This window comes from Ciconia boyciana, chromosome 4, assembly GCF_034638445.1.
Source record: "Ciconia boyciana chromosome 4, ASM3463844v1, whole genome shotgun sequence".
Lineage (NCBI taxonomy): Eukaryota > Metazoa > Chordata > Aves > Ciconiiformes > Ciconiidae > Ciconia > Ciconia boyciana.
The window spans coordinates 87,611-111,572 of NC_132937.1; the positions used below are offsets into that span (position 1 = coordinate 87,611).

The following is a 23,962-nucleotide window of genomic DNA, read 5'->3' on the forward strand; positions in this document are numbered from 1 at the left end:
TTATTTGATTGAGAGAGATTTCATTTCTAGTGTTGAACAGTTATCACAAACCAATCTTAAAGTTAGGGTTTTTTTTCTTATTTGTGTTATGCAGTTTCAGTCTACGAACATGGTCTTCACATCAGTGTGGTATACTTGAAATGGGTTGAGGAAATCACCCCTTATCCGATGTGACCTATGAAAAATGCATGGTCATAATAAATAATCAAGTTCCTCATAACTTATTTCTTTGCCTACAGCTAGGAAGCTTTAGAATTCTTTTAATCATATTTATTCATGGCTTGCCACAAAGAAATGAGGTTTATTGGATTTTTGTTTTACTGGCATCCTAGACTGACAAATGCATGTACATGTTTTCTGTAGCTTCTGGGGGGAGAACTGTCCCATCCCCCCATCCTGTGTCCATCTTCCTTCCCCCCAAAGAAGAGAGATCCAGGTGCTCATTTAACATAGGCATTGATAACACTGTCAGTGACACCCTTAAATTGGGTGAAGTTGTCACTGTTCTGTAATTAAAAGCATGTGAGAAAGAAAGCATAAATAAGAAATATGTATAAACCCTTGTGTTAGAAAAGCAGCATTTCTGTCAGTATTACAGTATGGTTCCTATGTGGATGAGCAACAGGGGATAATAGTCCAAGGGCTGGGCAGGCCTTGGCAGTCTCTCATTAACATCCTGGATCTGAGCTCCTGGCAAGCAGCAAACTTCCCTGTACAGCAGGTCAGGTCGGCATCTCCCTGCAGAAGGGAGTCTCCCACTACTATCACTCACCACTTCCCCCTGGTGCTGTTGCATGGTTCAGGTGCAGCCAGCTCTGATGCTTCATTGGACAGAGCTCCCAGCCCCTCACCTGCAAACAGATGCAGAACTATAGAACCTATTCTATAGTTGCAGATCTGCTGGTGAAGCAGGAGCCGTCCTCCCAGCGCCAGATATCACAAGCTTCCAGCCTTTGCCATCTTGGTAGTCTCCATTTCCCAACCTGATAAACACAGACACTGGCTGCCCCTCCTTCAGTACAATTAGGAGTTTGGGCTCTTGTCTCTGCAGGATCTCTGAGAAGATCCTGTTAATCTTTTTCTCATTATCTCTGATGCTGTGCAGTTGTCTGACCTCCTGCAGCTCCTTTAACCTGGTAACACAGCTCCTCAACCAGCGCACACCTCCTGTAGGCAAGGAGACAGTTTTCCTCTGCCCCATCCTCAGTGAGAAGTCTCAGAAATTCCCTGTAGCCCCAGACATAGAATAGAATAGAATAGAATAGAATAGAATAGAATAGAATAGTTCAGTTGGAAGGGACCTACAACAATCATCTAGTCCAACTGCCTGAACACTTCAGGGCTGACCAAGTTAAAGCATGTTATTAAGGGCATTGTCCATATGCCTTTTAAACACTGACAGGCACAGGGCATCGACCACCTCTCTAGGAAGCCTGTTCCAGTGTTTAACCACCCTCTCTCTAAAGAAATGCTTCCTAATGTCAAGTCTGAACCTCCCCTGGTGCAGCTTTGAACCATTCCCACGTGTCCTGTCACTGGATACCAGGGAGAAGAGCTCAGCACCTCCCTCTCCACTTCCCCTGCTCAGGAAGCTGTAGAGAGCAATGAGGTCGCCCCTCAGCCTCCTTTTCTCCAAACTAGACAAGCCCGAAGTCCTTAGCTGCTCCTCATAGGACATTCCTTCCAGCCCTGTCACCAGCTTTGTTGCCCTCCTCTGGACGCATTCAAGGACCTTAACATCCTTTTTTAAATTGTGGGGCCCAGAACTGCACACAGTACTCAAGGTGAGGCTGCACCAATGCTAAATACAGTGGGATCATCACCTCTTTTGACTGGATGGTTATACTGTATTTAATGCACCCCAGGATGTGGTTTGCCCTCTTGGCTGCCAGGGCACACTGCTGACTCCTCTTGAGCCTGCTGTCACCCAGCACCCCCAGATCCCTTTCTGCAGGGCTGCTCTCCAGCCACTCCTCTCCCAATCTATACATGTTTCTGGTGTTACTCCATCCCAGGTGCAGAATCCAGAATTTGGACTTGTTAAATTTCATGCCACTGATGATTGCCCAATGCTCCAATCTATCTAGATCCCTCTGCAAGGCCTCTCGTCCCTTGAGAAAATCAACAGCACCTCCCAGTTTGGTATCATTAGCAAACTTGCTAATGGTGCATTCAACGCCTGCATCCAGATCGTTGAGAAATATATTGAACAGAACTGGCCCTAGAATTGAGCCCTGAGGAACACCGCTGGTGATTGGTCACCAGCCAGATGTAGCTCCATTCACTACAACCCTTTGAGCCCTGCTGTTCAGCCAGTTCTTTGCTCAGCTCACCGTGTACCTGCTCATCCCACAGTTGGACAACTTGTCCAGAAGGATGCTGTAAGGGACAGTATCAAAAGCCTTACTAAAATCCAGAAAAACTACATCCACTGCCTTCCCTTCATCCACTAGGTGGGTGGCCATATCGTGGAAGGAGATCAAATTAGTTAGACAGGACTTTCCCTTTGTGAACCCATGTTGACTGTGCCTGATGCATTGTCCTTTAAATGCCTTTCAGTAGTACCCAGTATAATCTTCTCCATAATTTTCCCAGGAACTGAGGTTAGACTAACAACAGGTCTGTAGTTTCCTGAGCCTTCCCTCATGCCCTTCTGGTCAACTGGAATAACGTTGGTTAGCTTCCAGTCAGCAGGCACCTCCACAGACTCCCAAGTCCTTTGGTAGATGATCGAGAAGGGTCCTGCCATAACATCCGCTAGCTCCTTCAGTACTCTGGGATGAATCCTATCAGGCCCCATGGACTTGTGAACATTCAACTGATAGAACTGATCCCTTACAATTTCAGTGTCCAGAAATGGAAAGTTACTGTTCCCGCACTCGTGGTCCTCCGACTCAGGAGACCAGGCAGCCCAAGGTCTATCAGTATTATTAAAGACAGGCAAAAAAAGCATTGAACGCCTCCGCTTTTTCTTCATCCCTAGTAGTCAGGTGACCATCTTCAACAAGTATCAGTCCAATGTTTTCTTTAGACCTCCTCTTGATATTAACATACTTAAAAAAGCCTTTCTTGTTGTCTGACACAACACTGGCCAGATTCAACTCTAGTTGAGCTTTGGCCTTTCGTGTCTCCTCCCTGCATATACGAACTGTGACTCTGTAATCTTCCTGCGAAGCCTGACCTCGCTTCCAGAGATCATACCATTTCTTTTTACTCTTGAGTTCCATGAGGAGTTGCCTGTTCAGCCAAGCTGGTCTTCTGCCCCACTTGCTTGACTTGCGACACAATGGGATTGCCTGCTCCTGTGCTTCTAAAAGGTGCTTCTTAAAACCTGACCAGCTCTCATGGACCCCTAAGCCCTCAAAAGCAGATTCCCAGGGTACTCTGCTAAATAGCTCCCTGAATAGCTTAAAGTTTGCTCTCTTGAAACCCAGGGTAGCAACTCTGCTGACCTTTCTTCTCATTACACCAAAAATTTTAAACTCAACCATTTTGTGATCACTGTGGCCAAGACAGCCACCTACTATCACATCTCCCACGAGTCCTTCTCTAGTCACAAATAGCAAGTCCAGGAGGGCATCTTTCCTAGTTGGCTCACTGAGTACTTGTGACAAGAAGTTATCATCTTCCACAAACTTCAGGAATTTCCCAGACTTGCTCGTCACAGCAGTATGGTATTCCCAGTTGATGTCTGGGAAGTTGAAATCTCCCATAAGGACAAGGGCTACCAATCCAGAGATTTCTCCTAATTGCCTATAAAATAACTCATCAGTGCTAACATCCTGGCTGGGCGATCAGTACTAGACACCCACTACAACATCTCCTTTGTTTTCCATCCCCCTAATCCTCACCCAGAGGCTCTCAACCACATCATCCCTAACTGTAAGGTCTGTACAATCAAACCTCTCCCTTACGTATAGTGCGACACCTCCACCTCGCCTGCCCTGCGAATCCCTCCTGAACAGCCTGTAGCCCTCCATCCCAACACTCCAGTCACAGAACTCATTCCACCAAGTCTCACTAATATCAATGACATAGGTCTGGGAACTGACCAACGCTTCCAGTTCATCCTGTTTGTTTCTCATACTGCATGCGTTGGTGTACAAGCATTTCAGATGTGCTCCTAAACCCTCCGTGGAACAGTGTAAATGTTTCCATTAGCATTGCCACCCTCAGGCGATGCCATGCCAACCCTTGGCTTACTTCAGCTCTCCTGATGGTATCCCCTTCCCCCATTGATTCTAGTTTAAAGCCCTCTCAATCGGTTCTGCCAGCTTACGAGCAAAGAAGCGTCCATTTGATCTAGATCTTGATATTCAGTAGAAAAAAACAGGACAATTTAGATCAATTAATAGGAAATAAAGCTAAAGTATGCCTGAAACTATTAGGATGGTGGTTTGGGGGGATGATAAATAAACCAACCCTCTCCAAACTTGTCCATACCTTCTTGTTGTTTCACTGCTGCGCATAAACAGGCTCAGACTACTCTTATATCACAAAGCATTAATGTTCCAAAAGAAGAGGCTGTATTGGAAATGTCTCCATCCTGATCTGAAGCCATGGAGATGGGTGATAAATTCTCCCCCCCTCAATGTCAGGCTTTCTGTTACTCTGATTTCCCCTGCAGAAAAATAGCATCTGGTCTTTTCCACCCCTTCTTCTGTTGTTGAGCTTCATGCAGGTCTCCCAGTCCATTACATCTGAAACTCTGCCACCTTTTACTCCTAAAAGTCATTGACTATAGACAGCTTGCTGGTACCTTCCCCCCAGAGTAGGCTGTCTAATCTGCTTTTGCTGCTGTAACCAAATGAAGGTTTCTTCAGTAGAGCTAGAAAAATATTTTCCTTTCCTTAGGAGGAGAAAAGGAGGCATATTTTCACAAAAACACTTCACAGAAAAATCCTGTACTAATATTTTTATTGTTCTGTTTGGGGTTTTTCTTGTTTGTTTTTGTTTTTTTCCTCAAATAGCCTTTATCCTATAAATGACTCCCTTGTTAGTCTGGATCAGGTATAATTTAATTGATAGTAATTTTGCCCTATTGAGTTTAAGTGGCTTGCATTCTGTATGATAAAATTGGTCACAGATCTCTTTCTTCCTCAGATTAGATTCTGCCTTGTTCTATAAGCAGACCTATTGGATATAAAGAACCAGCATGAGAAGGATAGCTGAGCCTGGCCTGCTCATATTTAAAATTTATTTTTGTTACTAGGTTTTTGGCTTGCATCTGAAGGAATAGCTAAAATGATTTACTATTTTGTTTCCTTTTTTTTGTCTGTCTTTTGATCAGTCTGGATCGCCATATGCAGACTCATCATGGACACCATAAGCCATTCCGTTGCAAGCTCTGTCCATTCAAGTCCTCTTACAATAGCCGCTTGAAAACCCATATACTCAAAGCTCATGCTGGTAAGTCAATCAGTTCCTTGCTCGTGCTCTCCCTTGTCCTCTCTTGATCTCTTTCTCTTGCTGCCAGGCACACATACTTGCTCTTGTGTGCTCCCTCTTGCTCAACCTCACACACAGTCTCTCTCTCTCTCCCTTGTGGGCAGTCACACGTGCTCTCCGCACTCTCTTGCGTCGTCACAAGCTCTTCTTGTGCAGTTGTGCACTCTCCCTCTCTCACGTGTGGTCACGTGCTCCCTCTCACTCTTGTGTGTCCCCTCTCAATCAACCTTGTGCATGGTTGCACTCTCCTGCTTTCCCTCTCTCCCTCACATGCAGTCACACTCGCTCTCCCTCTCTATCTAGGTTGTGATCTCCCTCTCTCACATGTGGTTGCATGTGGTCTCTGTCTGTCATGTGTTATCCTTCTCTCTTGCTTGCTCACTCTCATGATTGTGCTTGCTCTCCCTCTTCATGTGCGGCTGTGCTCTCATGAGCTGCTTCTTGCTTGCTTCCTCACTCTCACAGTCATGTGCTCCCTGTTGCTCAACCTTGTGCGTGGTCATGCACACTCTCCCTCTCTAGGTTGTGCATGCTGTTCCTCTCTTAGGTGTGATGGCACATGCTCTCCCTCACTCAGTCACAAATTCTTTATGTCTGTGCCTCCCTCTCTCACAGACGTGTGCTCTCTCCCACAGACCACTGCACGCTCTCCCTCGCTGTTGTGGTTTAGCCCCAGTCGGCAATTCAGTACCACACAGCCGCTTGCTCACCCTCCCCCCCGTGGTGGGATGGGGGAGAGAATTGGAAGAGCAAAAGTAAGAAAACACGTGGGTTGAGATAAGAACAGTTTAATAATTGGAACAACAACAAAATAATAATAAATTGTAATGAGAAGGAAAACAACAAGAGAGAGAGAGAGAGGAACAAAACCCAAGGGAAAAAAAACCCAAACCAAACAGTGATACAACCGCTCACCACCTGCCAACCGATGCCCAGCCAGTCCCCGAGCAGCGACTGCTGCCCCCCAGCCAACTCCCCCAGTTTATATACTGGGCATGACATCATATGGTATGGAATAGCCCTTTGGGCAGTTTGGATCAACTATCCTGGCTGTGCCCCCTCCCAGTTTCTTGTGCACCTGGCAGAGCAGGGGAAGCTGAAAAGTCCTTGACCAGTGTAAACACCGCTTAGCAACAGCCAAAACATCTCTGTATTATCAATATTATTCTCATACTAAAATCCAAAACACAGCACTATACCAGCTACTTAGGAAGAAAATTATCTCTATCCCAGCTGAAACCAGGACACTCGCACGTAGTCATGTTTGCTCTCCCTCTCTGGGTCACGTTCTCCCTGTATCTCATGTGTGGCTGTGTATGCTCCCTTCCTCTCTCTCCGTGACGCATTCTCCCTCTCTCTCTGTCGCACTCTCTCAGGGTACATGTTTGTTCTCCCTCTCTGTTGCTCCCTCCTGTGCTCCCTTGCACCTGGTCACCTGCTCTACATTTCTCTCCAAGTCGGGCTAGGTTTCTCTTGCTTGTGGTTTCTCCCTCTCACGTGCTCCCTCTAGCGGTCATGTGTTTGCTGTTGCTAGCTTTCCCTTCTCTTGGTCAAGGTCTTGCGCTCTCTTTCTTGGTCATGCACTCTGTTTCTTGCAGTCACATTCTCTCTGTCAGTCACATCTTCTTCCTCTCTCTGTCTCTGGCATGGTCATGCACTTTTCTCTCTTTGGAACACAGCGTCTCATCTGTGTTGGTCTTTCTTCCTGTTGCTCTCAGTCTGGGACTCTGTCATGTGCACTGGCTCATTCTGTCTTGTGTGCACTGGGTCGTGCTTTCTGGGTCATGCTCTCATGACCCCACTCTAGGTCACATGCACTCTTGCTCTTTCTTTGGGTTGTGCACTCTTGCATGCACATGCTCTCTCTCTCTCTCTCTCCGCCCCTGTCCCGGGGCATGTGCGTGTGCATGTGCTCTCTCTCCCTGGGGCGTGCACACATGCATGCTCTCTCCCTGCACTGCATGCTCCTCTCTTGCTGCTTTTTGTGCTCCCCAGGTTGCACACTCGCGCTCTTTCTCTGGGTCTCGCATTCTCTCTCTGGGTTGTGCTCTCTTGGTAATTCATGCTCTCTCTGGATTGCACATTTGCTCTGTGGGTTGCATGCTCTCACACTCTCTCTCTGGGTCTTGTGCTCTCTCTGCCTTGTGTGATCTTCTCTCGATCTGTGTCGCACATGCTCTCTCTGGGGTATACGCTCTCTCTGTCTCTTGGTACACTCTTGGTTGTGCACTCTCTCTGCATTGTGCGCTCCTTTAGGCCCTGCTCCTATTGGGCATGCACTCTGTCTCCTGGGGTTGTGTGCACACTCTTGCATTATCTCTCTGGGTTATGTGCTTGTTCTGTGGGCCATGTGAGTTCTCTGGGATGTGCACATGCACTTGCTTTTGGTTGTGCATGTGCATTCTCACTCTGGGTCACATGTGCTCTCTCTCCCCTGGTTACGCACACACATTCTTGCACACTCTCGGTCTAGGCTGCGATCTCTCTCTTGCTCTGGGTTGTGCACACTCATGCTCGCTCGCTCTCTCTGGGTGGCGGGCGCCTGCTTGGTCTATCTGGATCATGTGCACGCTCACTCATTTTGTCATGCATGCTTTTCTCAGGGTCACACTCTGGGGCACGCATCCTCTTTTGCTCTCTGGGGTGTGTATTCTGTCTTTCTCTGGGTCACATAGAATCATAGAATAGTTTGGGTTGAAAGGGACCTTTAAAGGTCATCTAGTCCAACCCCCCTGCAATGACCAGGGACATCTTCAACTAGATCAGGTTGCTCAGAGCCCCATCCAACCTGACCTTGAATGCTTCCAGGGATGGGGCATCTACCACCCCTCCAGGCAACCTGTTCCAGTATTTGACCACCCTCATCGTAAAAAAATTTCTTCCTTATATCTAGTCTAAATCTATCCTCTTTTAGTTTAAAACCATTACCTCTTGTCCTATCGCAACAGGCCCTACTAAAAAGTCTGTCCCCATCTTTCTTATAAGCCCCCTTTAAGTATTGAAAGGCCACAATAAGGTCTCCCCAGAGCCTTCCCTTCTCCAGGCTGAACAACCCCAACTCTCTCAGCCTTTCCTCATAGGAGAGGTGTTCCAGCCCTCTGATCATTTTCGTGGCCCTCCTCTGGACCCACTCCAACAGGTCCATGTCTTTCTTGTACTGAGGACTCCAGAGCTGGATGCAGTACTCCAGGTGGGGTCTCACGAGAGCGGAGTAGAGGGGCAGAATCACCTCCCTCGACTTGCTGGCCACACTTGGCTTTCTGGGCTGCAAGCTCACAGTGCCAGCTCATGTCCAGCTTTTCATCCACCAGTATCCCCAAGTCCTTCTCCACAGGGCTGCTCTCAATCCCTTCATCCCCCAGCCTGTATTGTTACTGGAGGGTTGCCCTGACCCAGGTGCAGGACCTTGCACTTGGCCTTGTTGAACCCCATGAGATTCACATGGGCCCACTTCTCCAGCTTGTCCAGGTGCCTCTGGATGGCATCCCTTCCCTTAGGCACGTCAACCACACCACTCACTTTGGTGTTGTCTGCAAATTTGCTGAGGGTGCGCTTGACCCCACTGTCTATGCCATTGATGAAGATCTTAAACAGGACTGGTCCCAATACGGACCCCTGAGGGACACCACTCGTCACTGATCTCCATCCAGATATTGAGCCGTTGACCACTACCCTCTGGATGCGGCCATCCAACCAATTCCTCATCCACCGAACAGTCCACCCATCAAATCCATATCTCTCCAATTTAGAGAGAAGGATGTTGTGGGGGACCATGTCAAAGGCCTTACAGAAGTCCAGACAGATGACATCCATAGCTGTTCCCTTGTCCACTGATGTAGTCACTCCATCATAGAAGGCCACTAGGTTGGTCAGGCAAGACTTGCCCTTGGTGAAGCCATGCTGGCTGTCTCGAATCACCTCCCTGTCCTCCATGTGCTCTAGCATAGCTTCTAGGAGGATCTGTTCCATGATCTTCCCAGGCACAGAGGTGAGGCTGACTGGTCGGTAGTTCCCAGGGTCATCCTTTCTACCCTTTTTAAAGATGGGCACAATGTTTCCCTTCTTCCAGTCACTGGGGACTTCACCTGACTGCCATGACTTTCCAAATATCATGGAGAGTGGCTTGGCAACTACATCAGCCAATTCCCTCAGGACTCTGGGATGCATCTCGTCAGGTCCCATAGACTTCTGTACATTCAGGTTCCTCAGGTGGTCTCGAACTTGGTCTTCTCTTACAGTGGGAGGGACTTTGCTCCCCCAGTCCCTGCCTTGCGGTCCATCCACTCAAGAGGTGTGAGAAGAGAGACTGCCAGTGAAGACTGAGGCAAAAAATTGTTGAATACCTCAGCCTTCTCCTCGTCTGTTGTTACCAGTTTGCCAGTCGTGTTCATCGGGGGGGTATGCTTTCTTTGACCTTCCTTTTCTGGCTGACATACCTGTAGAAGCCCTTATTATTATTTGCATCCCTTGACAAGTTCAGCTCCAGCCGCCCCTTGGCCTTCCTGACTCCATCCCTACACAACTGGGCAGTGTCCCTATACTCTTCCCAGGATACCTGTCCCTGCTTCCACTGCCTGTGCAGTTCCTTCTTTCCCTTTAGTTTGACCAGCAGGTCTTGACTCATCCATGCCAGTCTCTTGCCTTCCTTTCCTGATTTCTTACACATGGGAATTGAGAGCTCTTGCGCTCTATGGAAAGCATCCTTAAAGATCTGCCAGCTCTGTTCTGCTCCCCTGTCCCTGAGGGCAGTTTCCCAGGGGTTCCTACTGACTAACTCCTTGAAGAGCTGGAAGTTTGCTTTCCTAAAATTCAGGGTCCTGACTTTACTCTTCACCTGTCCCATATCCCTCAGGACTGTGAACTCCACCAGTGCATGATCACCGCAGCCCAGGCTGCCTCCAATCTTGATGTCACTGATGAGCTCACTTGCACTGGTGACCAACAGGTCCAGTATTGCATCCCCTCTGGTAGGGCTGTCTACTACCTGGCTTAAGAAGTTATCCTCAATGCACTCCAGGAGTCTCCTGGATTGCCTATAGCTCACTGTGCTGCTTTTCCAGCAGATGTCGGGGTGGTTGAAGTCCCACAGCTGGATGAGAGCCTGCGAGCACAATGCCTCCTGTAGCTGAAGTAAAAAGGCTTCACCAATAGGCTCCCCTTGATCGGGCAGCCTGTAGCAGACACCAACCACAAGGTTCCCTTTGTTGCCTCGGTCTCTAATTCTTACCCATAAGCTTTCAACCTGCTTGTGGCTATTCTTTAGAGACAGCTCTTCACACTCTATCCATTTCTTGACATAGAGGGCAATGCCTCTGCCCCTCCTTCCTCATCTGTCCCTTCTGAACAACCTGTAGCCATTGATAGCCGCACTCCAGTCATGGGATTCGTCCCACCAAGTTTCAGTAATGGCAACTAGGTCGCAGCTTTCTAGCAGCACAGTGGCTTCCAACTCCTCCTGTTTGTTGCCCATGCTGCATGCATTGGTGTAGAGGCACTTCAGCTGGGCTGTCGGCCATGTCACCTTCTTAGAGGAACACCCCTTAATTCCTTTGAGGTATTTCCCTGGTGTTTCCCTGTTGGCTCCCATTACCTCAGGAGCCCCTGGCTCATCTCTGTAAGACTTCAAGTGTGCTGCAGCATAGCCAGCACGTCTCAGAGCAACAGGCTGAGGGCCCTTACTAGCACCCCGTCCCTTGAACCTTGGCGTGTCATCCCACAGCTTGTCATGGGCAAGCCTGATATTATATTATAATTATATATTATTATGCTCAAGCTCTCCCTCGAGAGAGAGTGCACTCTTGCTCTCTGGGTCAAATACTCTCGCTCTCTGGGTCATAAGCTTTGGGTTGCATGCACACACTCTCGCTGTCTGGGTCACATTCTTTGGGACATGTGCGATCTCTTGCTCTTTGGGTCATGTGCACTCGCTCTCTCTATCTCTGGGTCACACACGTGCGCGCTCTCTGTCTCTCTGGGTTATGCTCTCTTTCTCTGGGTTATACATTTTATTTGTATCTCTGGTTCAAGTGTGCTCTCTCTCTCTGAGTCATGGGCTCTCCCTATGGGTCAGTGTCTCTGTCTCCCTCCCCCCCCCGGGTTGCCCCCCCCCCCCCCCCCCCGGTCATTCTCTCTCTCAGGGCGACAGGCTCTCTCTCATTTTCTCTTTCTGGGTCACACCCACACACCCCGGTCACACACACACACCCCACACCCCCCCTTGGGGTCTGTCCTGGTTTCAGCTGGGATTGAGCTAATTTTCTTTATAGTGGCTGGTATGGGGCTATGTTTTGGATTTGTGCTGAAAACAGTGTTGATAATACAGGGATGTTTTACTTGTTGCTGCACTACTCAAGGACTTTTCAGCTTCCCGTGCTCTGCCAGGTGCAGAAGAAGCTGGGAGGGGGCACAGCCAGGATAGTTGATCCAAACTGCCCAAAGGGCTATTCCATACCATATGACGTCATGCTCAGTATATAAAGCTGGGGAAGAAGAAGGAAGAGGGGGACGTTCGGAGTGATGGTGTTTGTCTTCCCAAGTAACCATTACGCATGACGGAGCCCTGCTTTCCTGGAGATGGCTGAACACCTGCCTGCCCATGGGAAGTAGTGAAGGAATTCCTTGCTTTGCTTTGCTTGCGTGTGTGGCTTTTGCTTTACCTATGAAACTGTCTTTATCTCAACCCTCGAGTTTTCTTACTTTTGCTCTTCCGATTCTCTCCCCCATCCCACTGGGGGGGAGTGAGCGAGCGGCTGCGTGGTGCTTAGTTGCCAGCTGGGGCTAAACCACGACAGGGTCACACTCTCTCTCTTTTTCTGGGTTGCGTGACCTGTCTGTTTTTCTCCTTGGGTCAACTTTTATCTGTATTTCTCTCTTTGTCGCTCCCCCATCCCTCTCTGTCTCAGGGTATATATGTATATCTCTCCCCCCCGTTGTGTTGTACTATCCTTCTCTGTAATTCTTGGCCAGTCTCTCCCTCTCTCCCTCTCTCTCCCTCTCTCTCCCCCTCCCCCCCCCTCCCATTTTTGGCACTCTCGCTCTCCCTCCCCGCCCATGCTGTCTCTTTCCTTTTCTGGGTCGCACTTGTTCATTCCCTCTGTGAGTCGCCCTCTATGGGTTGCTGCCACCTCCTTTGGGCTGGCCTCTTGCTCTCTTTTTCTGGGCCAACCTCTCTTGCTTTCTCTGGACTGGCTTCTCTCTCTCTCTCTCTCTCTCTCGCTGGGTCACCCCCCCCCGTCTGTTGGTCACGCTCTCTCTGTCTTTGGTCAAACTATCTGTTTCTCTGCATCCCTCCCTCCCTCCCTCTCGCCGGGTTACGTGCGCTCTGTCTCTTTCTGTGGGTTATGCATTTTCTCTCTCTGCATTCACACCCCCTCCCATGCTCTCTCTCTCTCTCTCTCTCTGGGTTGTGTGTGTCATTCCCCCCCATCTCTTTTTCTCCTTGGGTCAACCTTTATCTGTATTTCCCTTTTGGTTGCCCCCCCCATCTCTCCCTCTGGATTGACTTCTATCATGCCCACTCTCTCTCCCTCTGGGTTGCCACCTCTCTCCCCCTTTGGTTCCCCACCCCTTTTTGGCTCACCTTCTTCCCCCTCCCCCATCAGTAAGTCTGTCTCTCTCATTCTTGGCTGACCTCTCTCTTTCTCTTGATTAATCTCTCTTTCTCTCCCTCTCTGTGGGTTGCCCTCTCTCTATGGGTTGCCACTGCCCACCCCTGGTCTTCCTCTTGCTCACTCGCTCTGGGCCACCCTCTTCCTCTGTCTCTCTCTTTTATCTGGGTTGATGTCTCTCTCACACAGTTTGGGTGTCTCTCTCCATTGACACCCCCCTGGGGCACCACGCTCTCTCTCTGGGTCACCTTCTCTCGCACCCGCACTCTCTCTTTCTCTCTCTCTGGATCCATACCGCCCCCCCCCCCCATCCTCTCTTACTCACTCCCCCCTTCTCTCCCCATCTCTCTTTCTGTCTCTCTGCCACCCACGCTCTCCCTCTCTCTGTCTCTTTCTGGGTTGTGTTCGCTCACCCTCTCTCTGTGGGGCGCCCTCTCTCTTTGCATCGCTGCCACCTCCTTTGGGTTGCCCTCTCACTCTTTCTCTCTGGGTCAGCCTCTCTTGGGTTCTCTGGGTTTGCCCCCCCCTCAGTCACACTCTCTGGGCCGCGCTTTCTCTCTCTGGGTCATGTAATCTCTCTCTCTTTCTCTGTGGATTATGTGCTCTCTGTTTTTGGGTTGCCACCTCCCCTCTGGGTCGCCCTCTTGCTTGCTCCCTATGGGTCACCCACCCTCTCTGTGGGTAACCCTCTCCCTCCCTCAGTCTGCCCCCCTTCTCTCTCTGGGTGTGTCGTGTCCCCCCCCCGTGTTGACTTCTCTCTTTCTTTTTCTCTCTGGGTTGACCTCTATCTGTCTTTCTCTCTTGGTTGCCTGCCTTTCTCTCTATCTCTGGGTTGCCCCCTCCCTCTTTCTGGGCTGCCCTCTTTCTCTCATTCTGGATCGTCCTCTCTGTCCCCCCCTCTCTCTTTGGGTTAATCTCTCTCTGTCTCTTTTTCTCCTCGGGTTGACCTTTATCTGTATTTACCTCTTGGTTGTCCCCCCAACCCTCTCCCTCCCCCCTCCCCTCTAGGTATCTCTCTCTTTCTGGGTTGACTTCTTTCGTGCCCACTCTCTCTCCCTCTGGGTCACCACCCCTCTCTCCCTTTGGTTCCCCACCCCTTTTTGGCTTGCCTTCTCTCTCCCTCCATCCCCTATACCCCATGCCGCCCCCCCCCGACCTCTCTTGCTCTCTCTTTATCTCTCTTTCTCTCCCTCTCTGTGGGATACCCTCTCTCTATGGGTTGCTGTACCCCTCCTTTGGGTCATCCTCCTTTGGGTCATCCTCTCGCTCTTTCTCTCTGGGTCAACCTCTCTGGTGTGCTCTTTGTGTCTCTCTCTCTTTTGGATACCCTCTTTCTCTCTCTGGGTCTCATTCTGGGTCCACCTGCCCCTCTCTTTTTCTCTCTGGGTTGACCTCTGTCTGTCTTTCTCTCTTGGTTGCCCCCCTCCTCCTTCTGGGCTGACATCTCTCTCTCTTCCCCCCCCCCTCCCTCTCTCTCCTCTCCCCTCTCCCTCTTCCCCCCCAGGTCTCTTGCTTCCTCTCGCTCTGGGTCACCAGACCACCACCCCTGTGTCATGTGCACGTTCCCTCCCTTTGGTTCATGCCCCCCTTTTATTCTTGGCCAACCTCTCTCCCTCTCTCTCTGTCCCACAAGCTCTCTCTTCCTCTGGATCTCCCCCCCCTCTCTTTGTGGCTCACTGTCTCTTTTTCTGGGTTGAGCTGCCCCCCTCTCTCTCTTTCTGGGTCATGCACACTCATTCTCTCTTTGAGTTGACCCCTATGGGTGGTCACCTGCTCCGAGCAGCAGTCTTTTTTTCTCTCTCGCTCTGGATCACTTTCTCTCTCTGGGCTACATTTGCTCTCTCACTGGGTCATCCTCGCCATCTCTGTCTCTCTGGGTCAAGCTCTCTTTCTCTCCGAGTCACGTGTGTTCTTCCTCTCTGGTTCACACTGTCTCTCTCTCTATGGGTCATGCTCTCTCTCGGTCACACTAGTGCTCTCTGAGTCACACACACCCCACCACCCCCCCGACTCACACACTCTTTCTCTATGGGCTATTCTGTCGGTCACACACACTCTCTCTCTGGGTCATGCCCCCCCCCCCCGGGTCATGCTGTCTCCCCTCCTCTAGGTCATGCTTCCCCCCCCCGACACGTTTTCTTTGTCTCAGTCTCTGTGGGTGACACTCTTGGTCACATTCTCTGTCTCTGGGTCATGCTCTATGTCTTTCTGAGTCACATACTCTCTCTTTGTCTCGGTCGCTCTCTCTCTCTGGGTCTCTGTCTCAGACTCTCTCTGGGTCTCTATCTCTGGGTCACGCTCGCTTTATATCTTTCTTTGGGTTGCGCTCTATCTGGTTCACACTGTCTCTCTCTCTGGGCCATGCGTACATTCTCTCTGGGTCACGCGTACATTCTCTCTGGGTCACGCTTGCTCTCTGTCTCTCTTGGTCACACTCACTTTCTCTGTTTGTGTCATGCTCTCTCTCAGGGTCATGCACTCTCTCTCTTTGGGTCACATGCTTTCTCTTCCTCTGGATCATGTGCTCTTTCTTTCTCCCTCTCTGGGTGTGTCTCTCTCTGGCTCTTGTATGCTCTCTTTCTCTGGGTTGCGCATGGTCTCTCTCTCTGGGTCGGTCACATGCTCTTTTGCGGTTTCTTTGTTGTGCACACTCTTTCAGAGCATGTGTTCTCTATCTGTGTCACACATACACTGCATTGAGCTCATGCTGTGTCTTGGTCAGATGCTTGCTTGCTCTCTGAGTTCAGAACACTCTCTCCCTCTTTGTAGCACTCTCTCTCTGGGTCTCTCTTTTTCCTGTTTTGTTTCCAGTAAGTTCTTTAGCAATATATCCTATTGAATAATAACCTTGTGGATCTTTTTCACCAGTCTTCCAGTAATACAGTGTTTCTGTGACTTTCATTTGTTAAAAGTTTTTTTCTCTCTCTCTCTTGTAGATATTCTGTTATTTTATTTATTCTTAGAGATGTGCAGCATGCCCATACATTTGTTTAAAGAAGTGCCTTGGCGGTTGTAAAAATGCAGGTGTCTTTCACTCAGTCTCCTCATGTCCATTATCTTTGGGGAGTGGTCAAACTCCATTTATTATAAAATGCGTTCTTGCATAATAGCTAGAACTGTTAAGGGATGTTAGGAGCAGCTGCCTCCTCCAGCTGTTCCAGCCCAGGACTTCTTCCTGCCTGGCCACTGGGACCAGTGGCTAGTCCAGCTTGAAGTTTGCTAGTGAATACACACACACCCCCCACGCACACTCAGTTTGGGGAAGCCTGGCACCAGGCACATGGGCTGTGACCCACGGTCCTGCTCCAGCCACTGGTGCAGGGCCCCTCACTCGCCTCACTTATACCAGTCCCTCCCAGTAGCTGGTTGTTGAGACACACACCGTTCCCGCCCCAGTGGCTGGAGGTTAAAGACCCCCACTTGTGCCAGTATATGACACCACAGGCCAGGGGCACCTGCACCCCCAGTCTGACTCCAGTAGCTGGCACCAGATTCCACTCACACAGGTCTCGCCAGTAGCTGGCACTTAGTCCTTGCAGTACACATGCACACAGGATAGAGTGAGATTATGCAGAGAAATAGTTAAGAAAAGATTTAATAAGAAGATATAAGAAGACAGGACAGACTGTGCTGATCAGGCAAGCATACCGACTGGCCCTGTTTTACATGTGACTGGTCCCTTTTATACCCCTTTCTGTCTATTCCCCTCTTTGTTCCTCCCTGCTCCCCTTTTCCCCTGCACATCCCTTCATGAATTTCTATAGTTCTATGGATTCCTGCACCCCTCCCAGTCCAGGATTGCCCCTGGTTTACAGTCTTATCAGCTGCAAAGTCCAGGTTGATCTTCCTGGAAGTGGAGCCTGTGGTTTCTTGGTAGCCCATCAATTAGTGTGACTGGTGAGGTTTGTTTCTTGTCATTGTCTCAATGTTTGTTCTCTCAGGTCTGTTTCTGTATATTTTTGTTACTGGTTTCCTCCTATTTCCCTTGGTTTCCCAACTGACAAGGTCCCTGATCAGATAACCTTGCTGGAATAAACATTCTCACACTCACACATCCTCATCAATTAGTGTGACTGACCAGGTTTGGTTCTCATCACTGCCTCCCTTATCATTTTTCGCCCAGGTTTGTGTCCCTGAATGTTCTTGTTTATGGCTTCCTCCTTTTCTTATTATCCTTTTTTGTGTTGAAGGCCCTTGACCAGATACCCTTAAAGGAACAGATGCTTTCCTTCCACATACCCATTTGGTTCTTGTAAGCATCTAGCATTTGTTCTCATTCAGTATGTGCTGCTTCCTTTGGCATAGAGCAGAACCGTATGTAGTATCTCTGAATGTGCTGTAATTTGTTTTCACTTTGAATCAGACTGTAACCTAGAGTTTTTGCCCAGAGTCTAAATCATCTGGGACACGATGCTTTGGATACATCTCAGGTGTTGAGACAGTCCCATGGAAAAATTATGAAGATACATTTATTTATATATTTCAAAATAATAATTATGAGATGCAAAACTAGCAGTAGAAAATTTCCTAACTTTTCTGTGGATTCACACTAATGAAAACTATAGTTTTGCCTCTGAAACCAAACACATTTTCACATGGTACTGTCCACCTGAACTGTTATTGATAAATAGGGAATATAGTTACTAGCTGTCTTTTAATTTTTTAATTTGTAGTAGTCTTCAATTTTCTTTAATTTCTTATTGTCATTTTATGTTAAAAGTCAACTGGTGCCTGCCAGGAATTGCTTATATTTAGCAAATTGTGGGGGTTTATATATTTTTATCTTTAGTTCATCCTTTCACATTAATCAGTCCATCATACATGCTTTATGAAAAACATTTTCTTTATTTTTGTAAACCGACAATACCTCTGTGGCAATAATATTCAGGTGCAGAATGTAATTTGAAAAGAATCCATGTGTGACATTTTGTTTCACAATTTCAGACTCTGATCTTTTTCTGATACACCAATGTGGGTTTCTAAGAGTCTGTATTTTGTCCCTGTGATTAGCATAGGAGTTTTGTGGTGTGTGTGGTATTTTCATGTAGAATGGTTGCTAATCTCTTTATGTGCTTGTTATGACTGGCTGTGATACTTTTTTCCTCTTATTCTCTTTTTGTTCACTTATTTCTGATGTTTGAAACCATTCTGTTCTAGAACCTTGTTTGTTAAATTTGTTGAGAAATGGAAAACATTTTTCTGCCTCTTTCATAACCAGAGCTCTTATCCTTCCATTAGTGTTCATGAATATTTCACTCTTGTATTAGTTTTGTCATTTTATGTACAACTTGCATGTAGTCAGTGTAGCCCTTTTACCTGGAAGCAGCAGTTCCAGAACAATTACTTGCCACACCTATAACATCACATCACTTACGTTGGACATTTCACTTTTTCTTTCAGGTGCCTCCATGCTTAACACAGAACAAGTCTTGTCTTGGGAATTTGTTTCCTATTGTATTCTGTCTTTATGACTTGGAATGTATTTGGAGCCAAATTCACTACTGTTCATTATTTCTCTTCTTTCACTTCTTTTATTATTTTTCCATAATATGCTTTCCCATAGCCCTATAAATATGTACTGCTCTTGGTATTGCCATGTCTACTTCTTGGTATTGCCATGTCTACTTCTTGTAGTAAATCAACCTTGACTTGGTTACTAGTTCTATGGAGCTCATTCCTGCCTGGAGGCAGGTTTCATATAAGGAAAATGGGATCCTCCTCAAATTAAGTGCAGGGGGAGGCAGTGGATGGTTTGGGTTTTTTTCATTTTGGGTTGTTTTTTTTTTTAAGAACCTTAGTTAACATTTTATAGTCTCCTTCTGGTTTCTTTAGTAATGATTCTGGATGTGTTGCATGTAAAAACACAGAGGACTTCACCCTTACTTTCCTCCCAAAGAAATTTGAAAATGCTCTAGTCAAGTGGCTCTGTTTTCATCCAAGATTCTGTTTTCTTCTTATACCATGCAACACAGGCATGCTAAGAGTCTGGTATTTGTTTTCTGGCATCAGTCATTTAACAAGGATCTAGAGTTGTCAGAAAGCAAAACTTTGGTCCCAAAGCAGGTGTCTGTACCTGCAGACTCCAGACTGTTTCAACAGGGAGATGCACATAGTTTGTTCTCTTTGGAATAAGTCTCACACTGAAGGAGGCCATAGGAATTTCACTGCTGAGTTCAGCAGGAAAAGAATAGGGAACCCATTTTGTTTCTTTTGTGAGCTGATGACTTGCCTGTATTTCGCTCACCCAGGTGAACATGCCTACAAATGTTCTTCCTGCACATTTTCCACCATGACAATCAGCCAGCTGAAAGATCATTCCTTGAGAGTGCATGGGAAAGCACTGACACTACCAAGACCCCGTGTTGTCAGCCTCTCAGCCTCACTTGGCTACCACACCTCCAAGAACTACACTTCTGCTGAAGAGGTGGAGGACTCTAATGGTAAGAGGTGCCTCAGAGCAAGAATTTAATTGTCTAAAATAGTACTTAATATTTTTATTTAAAAAAAAAATAAGGCAGCAATTATGAAAAATCCAAAGCTGCACGAAAAGCAAGAATAAAGGTGGTGTTCTAGTACTTGACCTGCAGTTGAATCTCACTAGTTTATTCTTTACCAACTTATACTGCCAATGGTTGGCCTTTGGAATAAGTCAAGCTGACCTTACTTTTCAGCAAAGATTTACAACATAGGAAATTTTCAGTGGCACAGCTCCCATTAAAAGTCAGTGGGAAAGAGAGCATCTAATTCCATTTGCACTTCTGAAAAACGCCCCTTTATCTTGTTAGCAGAGCAGTTTAGTGAAGCCACTAAAGATTAAGCATAAAAAGTAGAGGGAATAGCTAGGCAACTTTCTATTTTACGCTTTTTATGGAAATAGGTGTGTACACAGATCCTGATGTTTGAAATACAGACAGATGGCTTATTTTTAAGTTTTGCCTTGTATTTAGGCTACAGAGTTTTATTACTCGTGCAACAAATGATGAGAATACAGGATTGAAACTTGTCCGATAGAAACTGGTCATCCAGTTACATGTGTGGCAGCAGACTCTTAGCAGCTCTTACTTTAAATGGATGACAGTGAATAGAGATACCACAAATGCCAGGAGAAGGGGAACATACTACACTCCACATGGATCATCTGTGTTGTGAGGAAAAGGAGCAGTGGACAAAGCAGGCTCTAGGAAAGAATGCCATACAGGCCTGGAGTTGCTGTTACAAAGGAAGCAAATGGCAGAACAGCTGTGGCTTTGAAAAAGAGTATTGTGCTCAGCATAAAAGTAACTATATTTGGGGCAAATTAGCTGAAGAATTGTAGGAAAATGTATTAGGATTACATGGCAAGGTTTTGGTAGAGGGGTGCTGCAGGGGTGGCTTATGTGAGAAGACACCAGGGGCTGACCCTGTGCCAGACAGAGACAGTTCCAGCTGGCTCCAAAACGGACCCAAAGCTGAGTCCATCGGAGACGCTGGTGGTACCTCTGTGATAACATATTTAAGAAAGGGTAAAAAACACTGCGGAGCAGCTGTGAGAGAGAGAAGTGTGAAAAATGTGAGAGAAAAAACCCTGCAGACACCAAGGCCAGTGAAGAAGGAGGGGGAGGAGGTGCTCCAGGTGCCGGAGCAGAGATTCCCCCTGCAGCCTGTGGTGAAGACCATGGTGAAGCAGGTTGTCCCCCTGCAGCCCATGGAGGTCCAAGGTGGAGCAGATATCCAACCTGCAGCCCAGAAAACCACACCACAGCAGGTTGATATGCCCTGAAGGAAGCCAACTGAAGTGCATCTACACCAATGCACGCAGCATGGGCAACAAACAGGAGTTAGATGCCATTGTGCAGCTGGAGAACTATGATATAGTTGCAATCACGGAAACATGGTGGGATGACTCACACAACTGGAGTGCTGCAATGAATGGCTATGAACTCTTCAGAAGGAATGGGCAAGGAAGGAGAGGCAGTGGGGTAGCACTGTATGTTAGGGAGTGTTTTGACTGTCTAGAGCTTGACGATGGTGATGAAAGGGTCGAGTGTTTATGGGTAAGAATCAGGGGGAAGGCCAACAAGGCAGATATCATGGTGGGAGTCTGTTATAGACCACCCAACCAGGATGAAGAGGCAAACGAACTATTCTATAAGCAGCTGGGAGAAGCCTCACGATCGCTAGCCCTTGTTCTCATGGGGGACTTCAACCTACCAGATGTCTTCTGGAAATACAACACAGCAGAGAGGAAACAGTCTAGGAGGTTCCTGGAGTGTGTGGCAGAGAACTTCCTGACACAGCTGGTGAGGGAGCCAACTAAGGAAGGCACCCCGCTGGACCTGTTGTTTGCAAACAGAGAAAGACTTGTGGGTGATGTGGTGGTTGAAGGCCGCCTTGGGCACAGCAAACATAAAACGATAGAGTTTTTGATTCCTGGAGAAGTAAGGAGGGTGGTCAGCAGAACTGCTCCCTTGGACTTCCCAAGGGCAGACTTTGGCCTGTTTAGGGGCCTGGTTGACGGAGTCCCTTGGGAGGCAGTCCTGAAGGGCAAAGGAGTCCAGGAAGGCTGGACATTCTTCAAGAAGGAAATCTTAAAGGCTCAGGAGCAGGCCGTCCCCAGGTGCCCAAAGACAAGACAGTGGGGAAGAAGACCGGCCTGGCTGAACAGAGAGTTTTGGCTGGAACTCAGGAAAAAAAGAGAGTTTATGACCTTTGGAAGAAGGGGCAGGCCACTCAGGAGGACTACAAGGATGTCGTAAGGTTATGCAGGGAGAAAATTAGAAGGGCCAAAGCGAAACTAGAACTTAATCTGGCTAGTGCCGTAAAAGACAATAAAAAATGTTTCTATAAATACATTAACAACCAAAGGAGGGCTAAGGAGAATCTCCATCCTTTATTGGATGCAGGGGGAAACATAGTGACAAAGGATGAGGAAAAGGCTGAGGTACTTAATGCCTTCTTTGCCTCAGTCTTTAATAGTAAGACCAGTTGTTCTTGGGGTACCCAGCCCCCTGAGCTGGAAGACAGGGACGGGGAGCAGAATGAAGCCCCCATAATCCAAGGGGAAATGGTCAGTGACCTGCTACACCACTTGGACACACACAAGTCTATGGGGCCGGATGGGATCCACCCAAGGGTACTGAGGGAGCTGGCGGAAGTGTTCACCAAGCCACTTTCAATCCTTTACCAGCAGTCCTGGCTAACCGGGGAGGTCCCAGTTGACTGGAGGTTAGCAAATGTGATGCCCATCTACAAGAAGGGCCAGAAGGAGGATCCGGGGAACTACAGGCCTGTCAGCCTGACGGTGCCGGGGAATGTTATGGAGCAGATCATCTTGAGTGCCATCACACGGCACATACAGGACAACCAGGTGACCAGGCCCAGTCAGCATGGGTTTATGAAAGGCAGGTCCTGCTTGACTAACCTGATCTCCTTCTATGACAAGGTGACCTGCTTAGTGGATGAGGGAAAGGCTGTGGATGTTGTCTACCTGGACTTTAGTAAAGCCTTTGACACCATTTCCCACAGCATTCTCCTGGAGAAACTGGCTGCTCATGGCTTGGATGGGTGTACTCTTCGCTGGGTAAAGAACTGGCTGGATGGCCAGGCCCAAAGAGTTGCGGTGAATGGAGTTAAATCCAGTTGGTGGGCAGTCACAAGTGGTGTTCCCCAGGCCTCAGTTTTGGGGCCAGTCCTGTTTAATATCTTTCTCAATGATCTGGACAAGGGGATTGAGTGCGCCCTCAGTAACTTTGCAGATGACACCAAGTTGTGCGGGAGTGTTGATCTGCTTGAGGGTAGGAAGACTCTACAGAGGGAGGCTCTACATTTCTATTGCTTTCTGTTCAGAGAGCTACTTTCCCTTTTGCGTATGAGAACACTATTGTATTCAGATGCTGAAGTCTTTTAGGTCCATAGTGCAGGTGGGAATTTAACATCTTGTTAATCTTGTTACTCTTTCTGTACAGGTAATCTGTAGGTAAGTTTTATATTTAAAATTTCACTAATGAGTTTTACAGCCTCCCTGTTGTTATTCTGTGTTTTTCTGCTTCAGTTATGGCTAATTTTTCCTCTTGACATGGCTGTGGGTACCCTTTCTTTTACTTCAGACTGTGCCATGGTGTTAGCTTGCTCAGTACATTTTTTAAATGGCCCACTAAGTTCCTCATGTTCATTCTATGTAAAATTCTTTATAAAAACAGATCTCAGTGGTATTCCTTTTCTTTGGCAATCAGGACCAGGTATTCCATTTGTTCCTCCTTATGACAGGTTGTGGTGGGTTAACCTTGGCTGGCTGCCAGGTGCCCACGAAGCTGTTTTCTCACTCCCCCTCCTCAGCAGGGCAGGGGGAGAAAATATGATGAAAAAGCTCGTAGTTTGTGATAAGGACAGAGAGATCCCTCACCAATTACCGTCATGGGCAAAAAAGATGCAATTTGGGGAAGATGGATTTAATTTATTGCCAATTACAAATAGAGTAGGATAGTGAGAAACAAAGACAATACTAAAAACACCTTTCCCCCATCCCTCCCTTCTTCCCAGGCTCAACTTCACTCCTTCATTCCTGACTCTTCTACCTCCTCCCCCCACCCCTGAGCGTTGCAGGGGGACAGGGAATGGGGGTTGCCATCAGTTCATAATGCTTTGTCTCTGCTGCTCCTTCCTTGTCACAATGTTCCCCTGCTCTAGCGTGGGGTCCCTCCCACAGGATACAGTCCTTCACGAACTGCTCCAGCATGGGTCCATTCCACAGGGTACAGTCCTTCAGGAATGGACTGCTCCAGCATGGGCCCCCCCACAGGCCACAGTTCCTGCCAGAAAACTTGCTCCTGCATGAGCTCTCCACGGGGCTGCATCTTCCCTTAGGGGATATCCACTTGCTGCAGTATGGGGTCCTCCATGGGCTACAGTGCGGATATCTGCTCTGGTGT

The 23,962-nt window shown here is 47.9% G+C and overlaps 1 protein-coding gene across 8 annotated transcripts in view; it reads left to right on the forward strand.

Moving 5' to 3' along the window:
* LOC140650624 (zinc finger protein 462-like) overlaps positions 1-23,962 on the forward strand; it is a 118,670-nt gene that overhangs the window by 51,113 nt on the left and 43,595 nt on the right. For 7 of the 8 annotated variants that reach the window (XR_012042090.1, XM_072859191.1, XM_072859188.1 and 4 more), the window contains 2 exons: positions 5,291-5,409; positions 19,304-19,495. Coding sequence is in view for 7 of the 8 variants with exons in the window: in XM_072859191.1 (XP_072715292.1) it covers positions 5,291-5,409; positions 19,304-19,495 (311 nt within the window). In the remaining variant the exon portion in view is untranslated. The remainder of the gene's footprint in view (positions 1-5,290; positions 5,410-19,303; positions 19,496-23,962) is intronic. The other variant, XM_072859190.1, reaches the window with a different exon arrangement.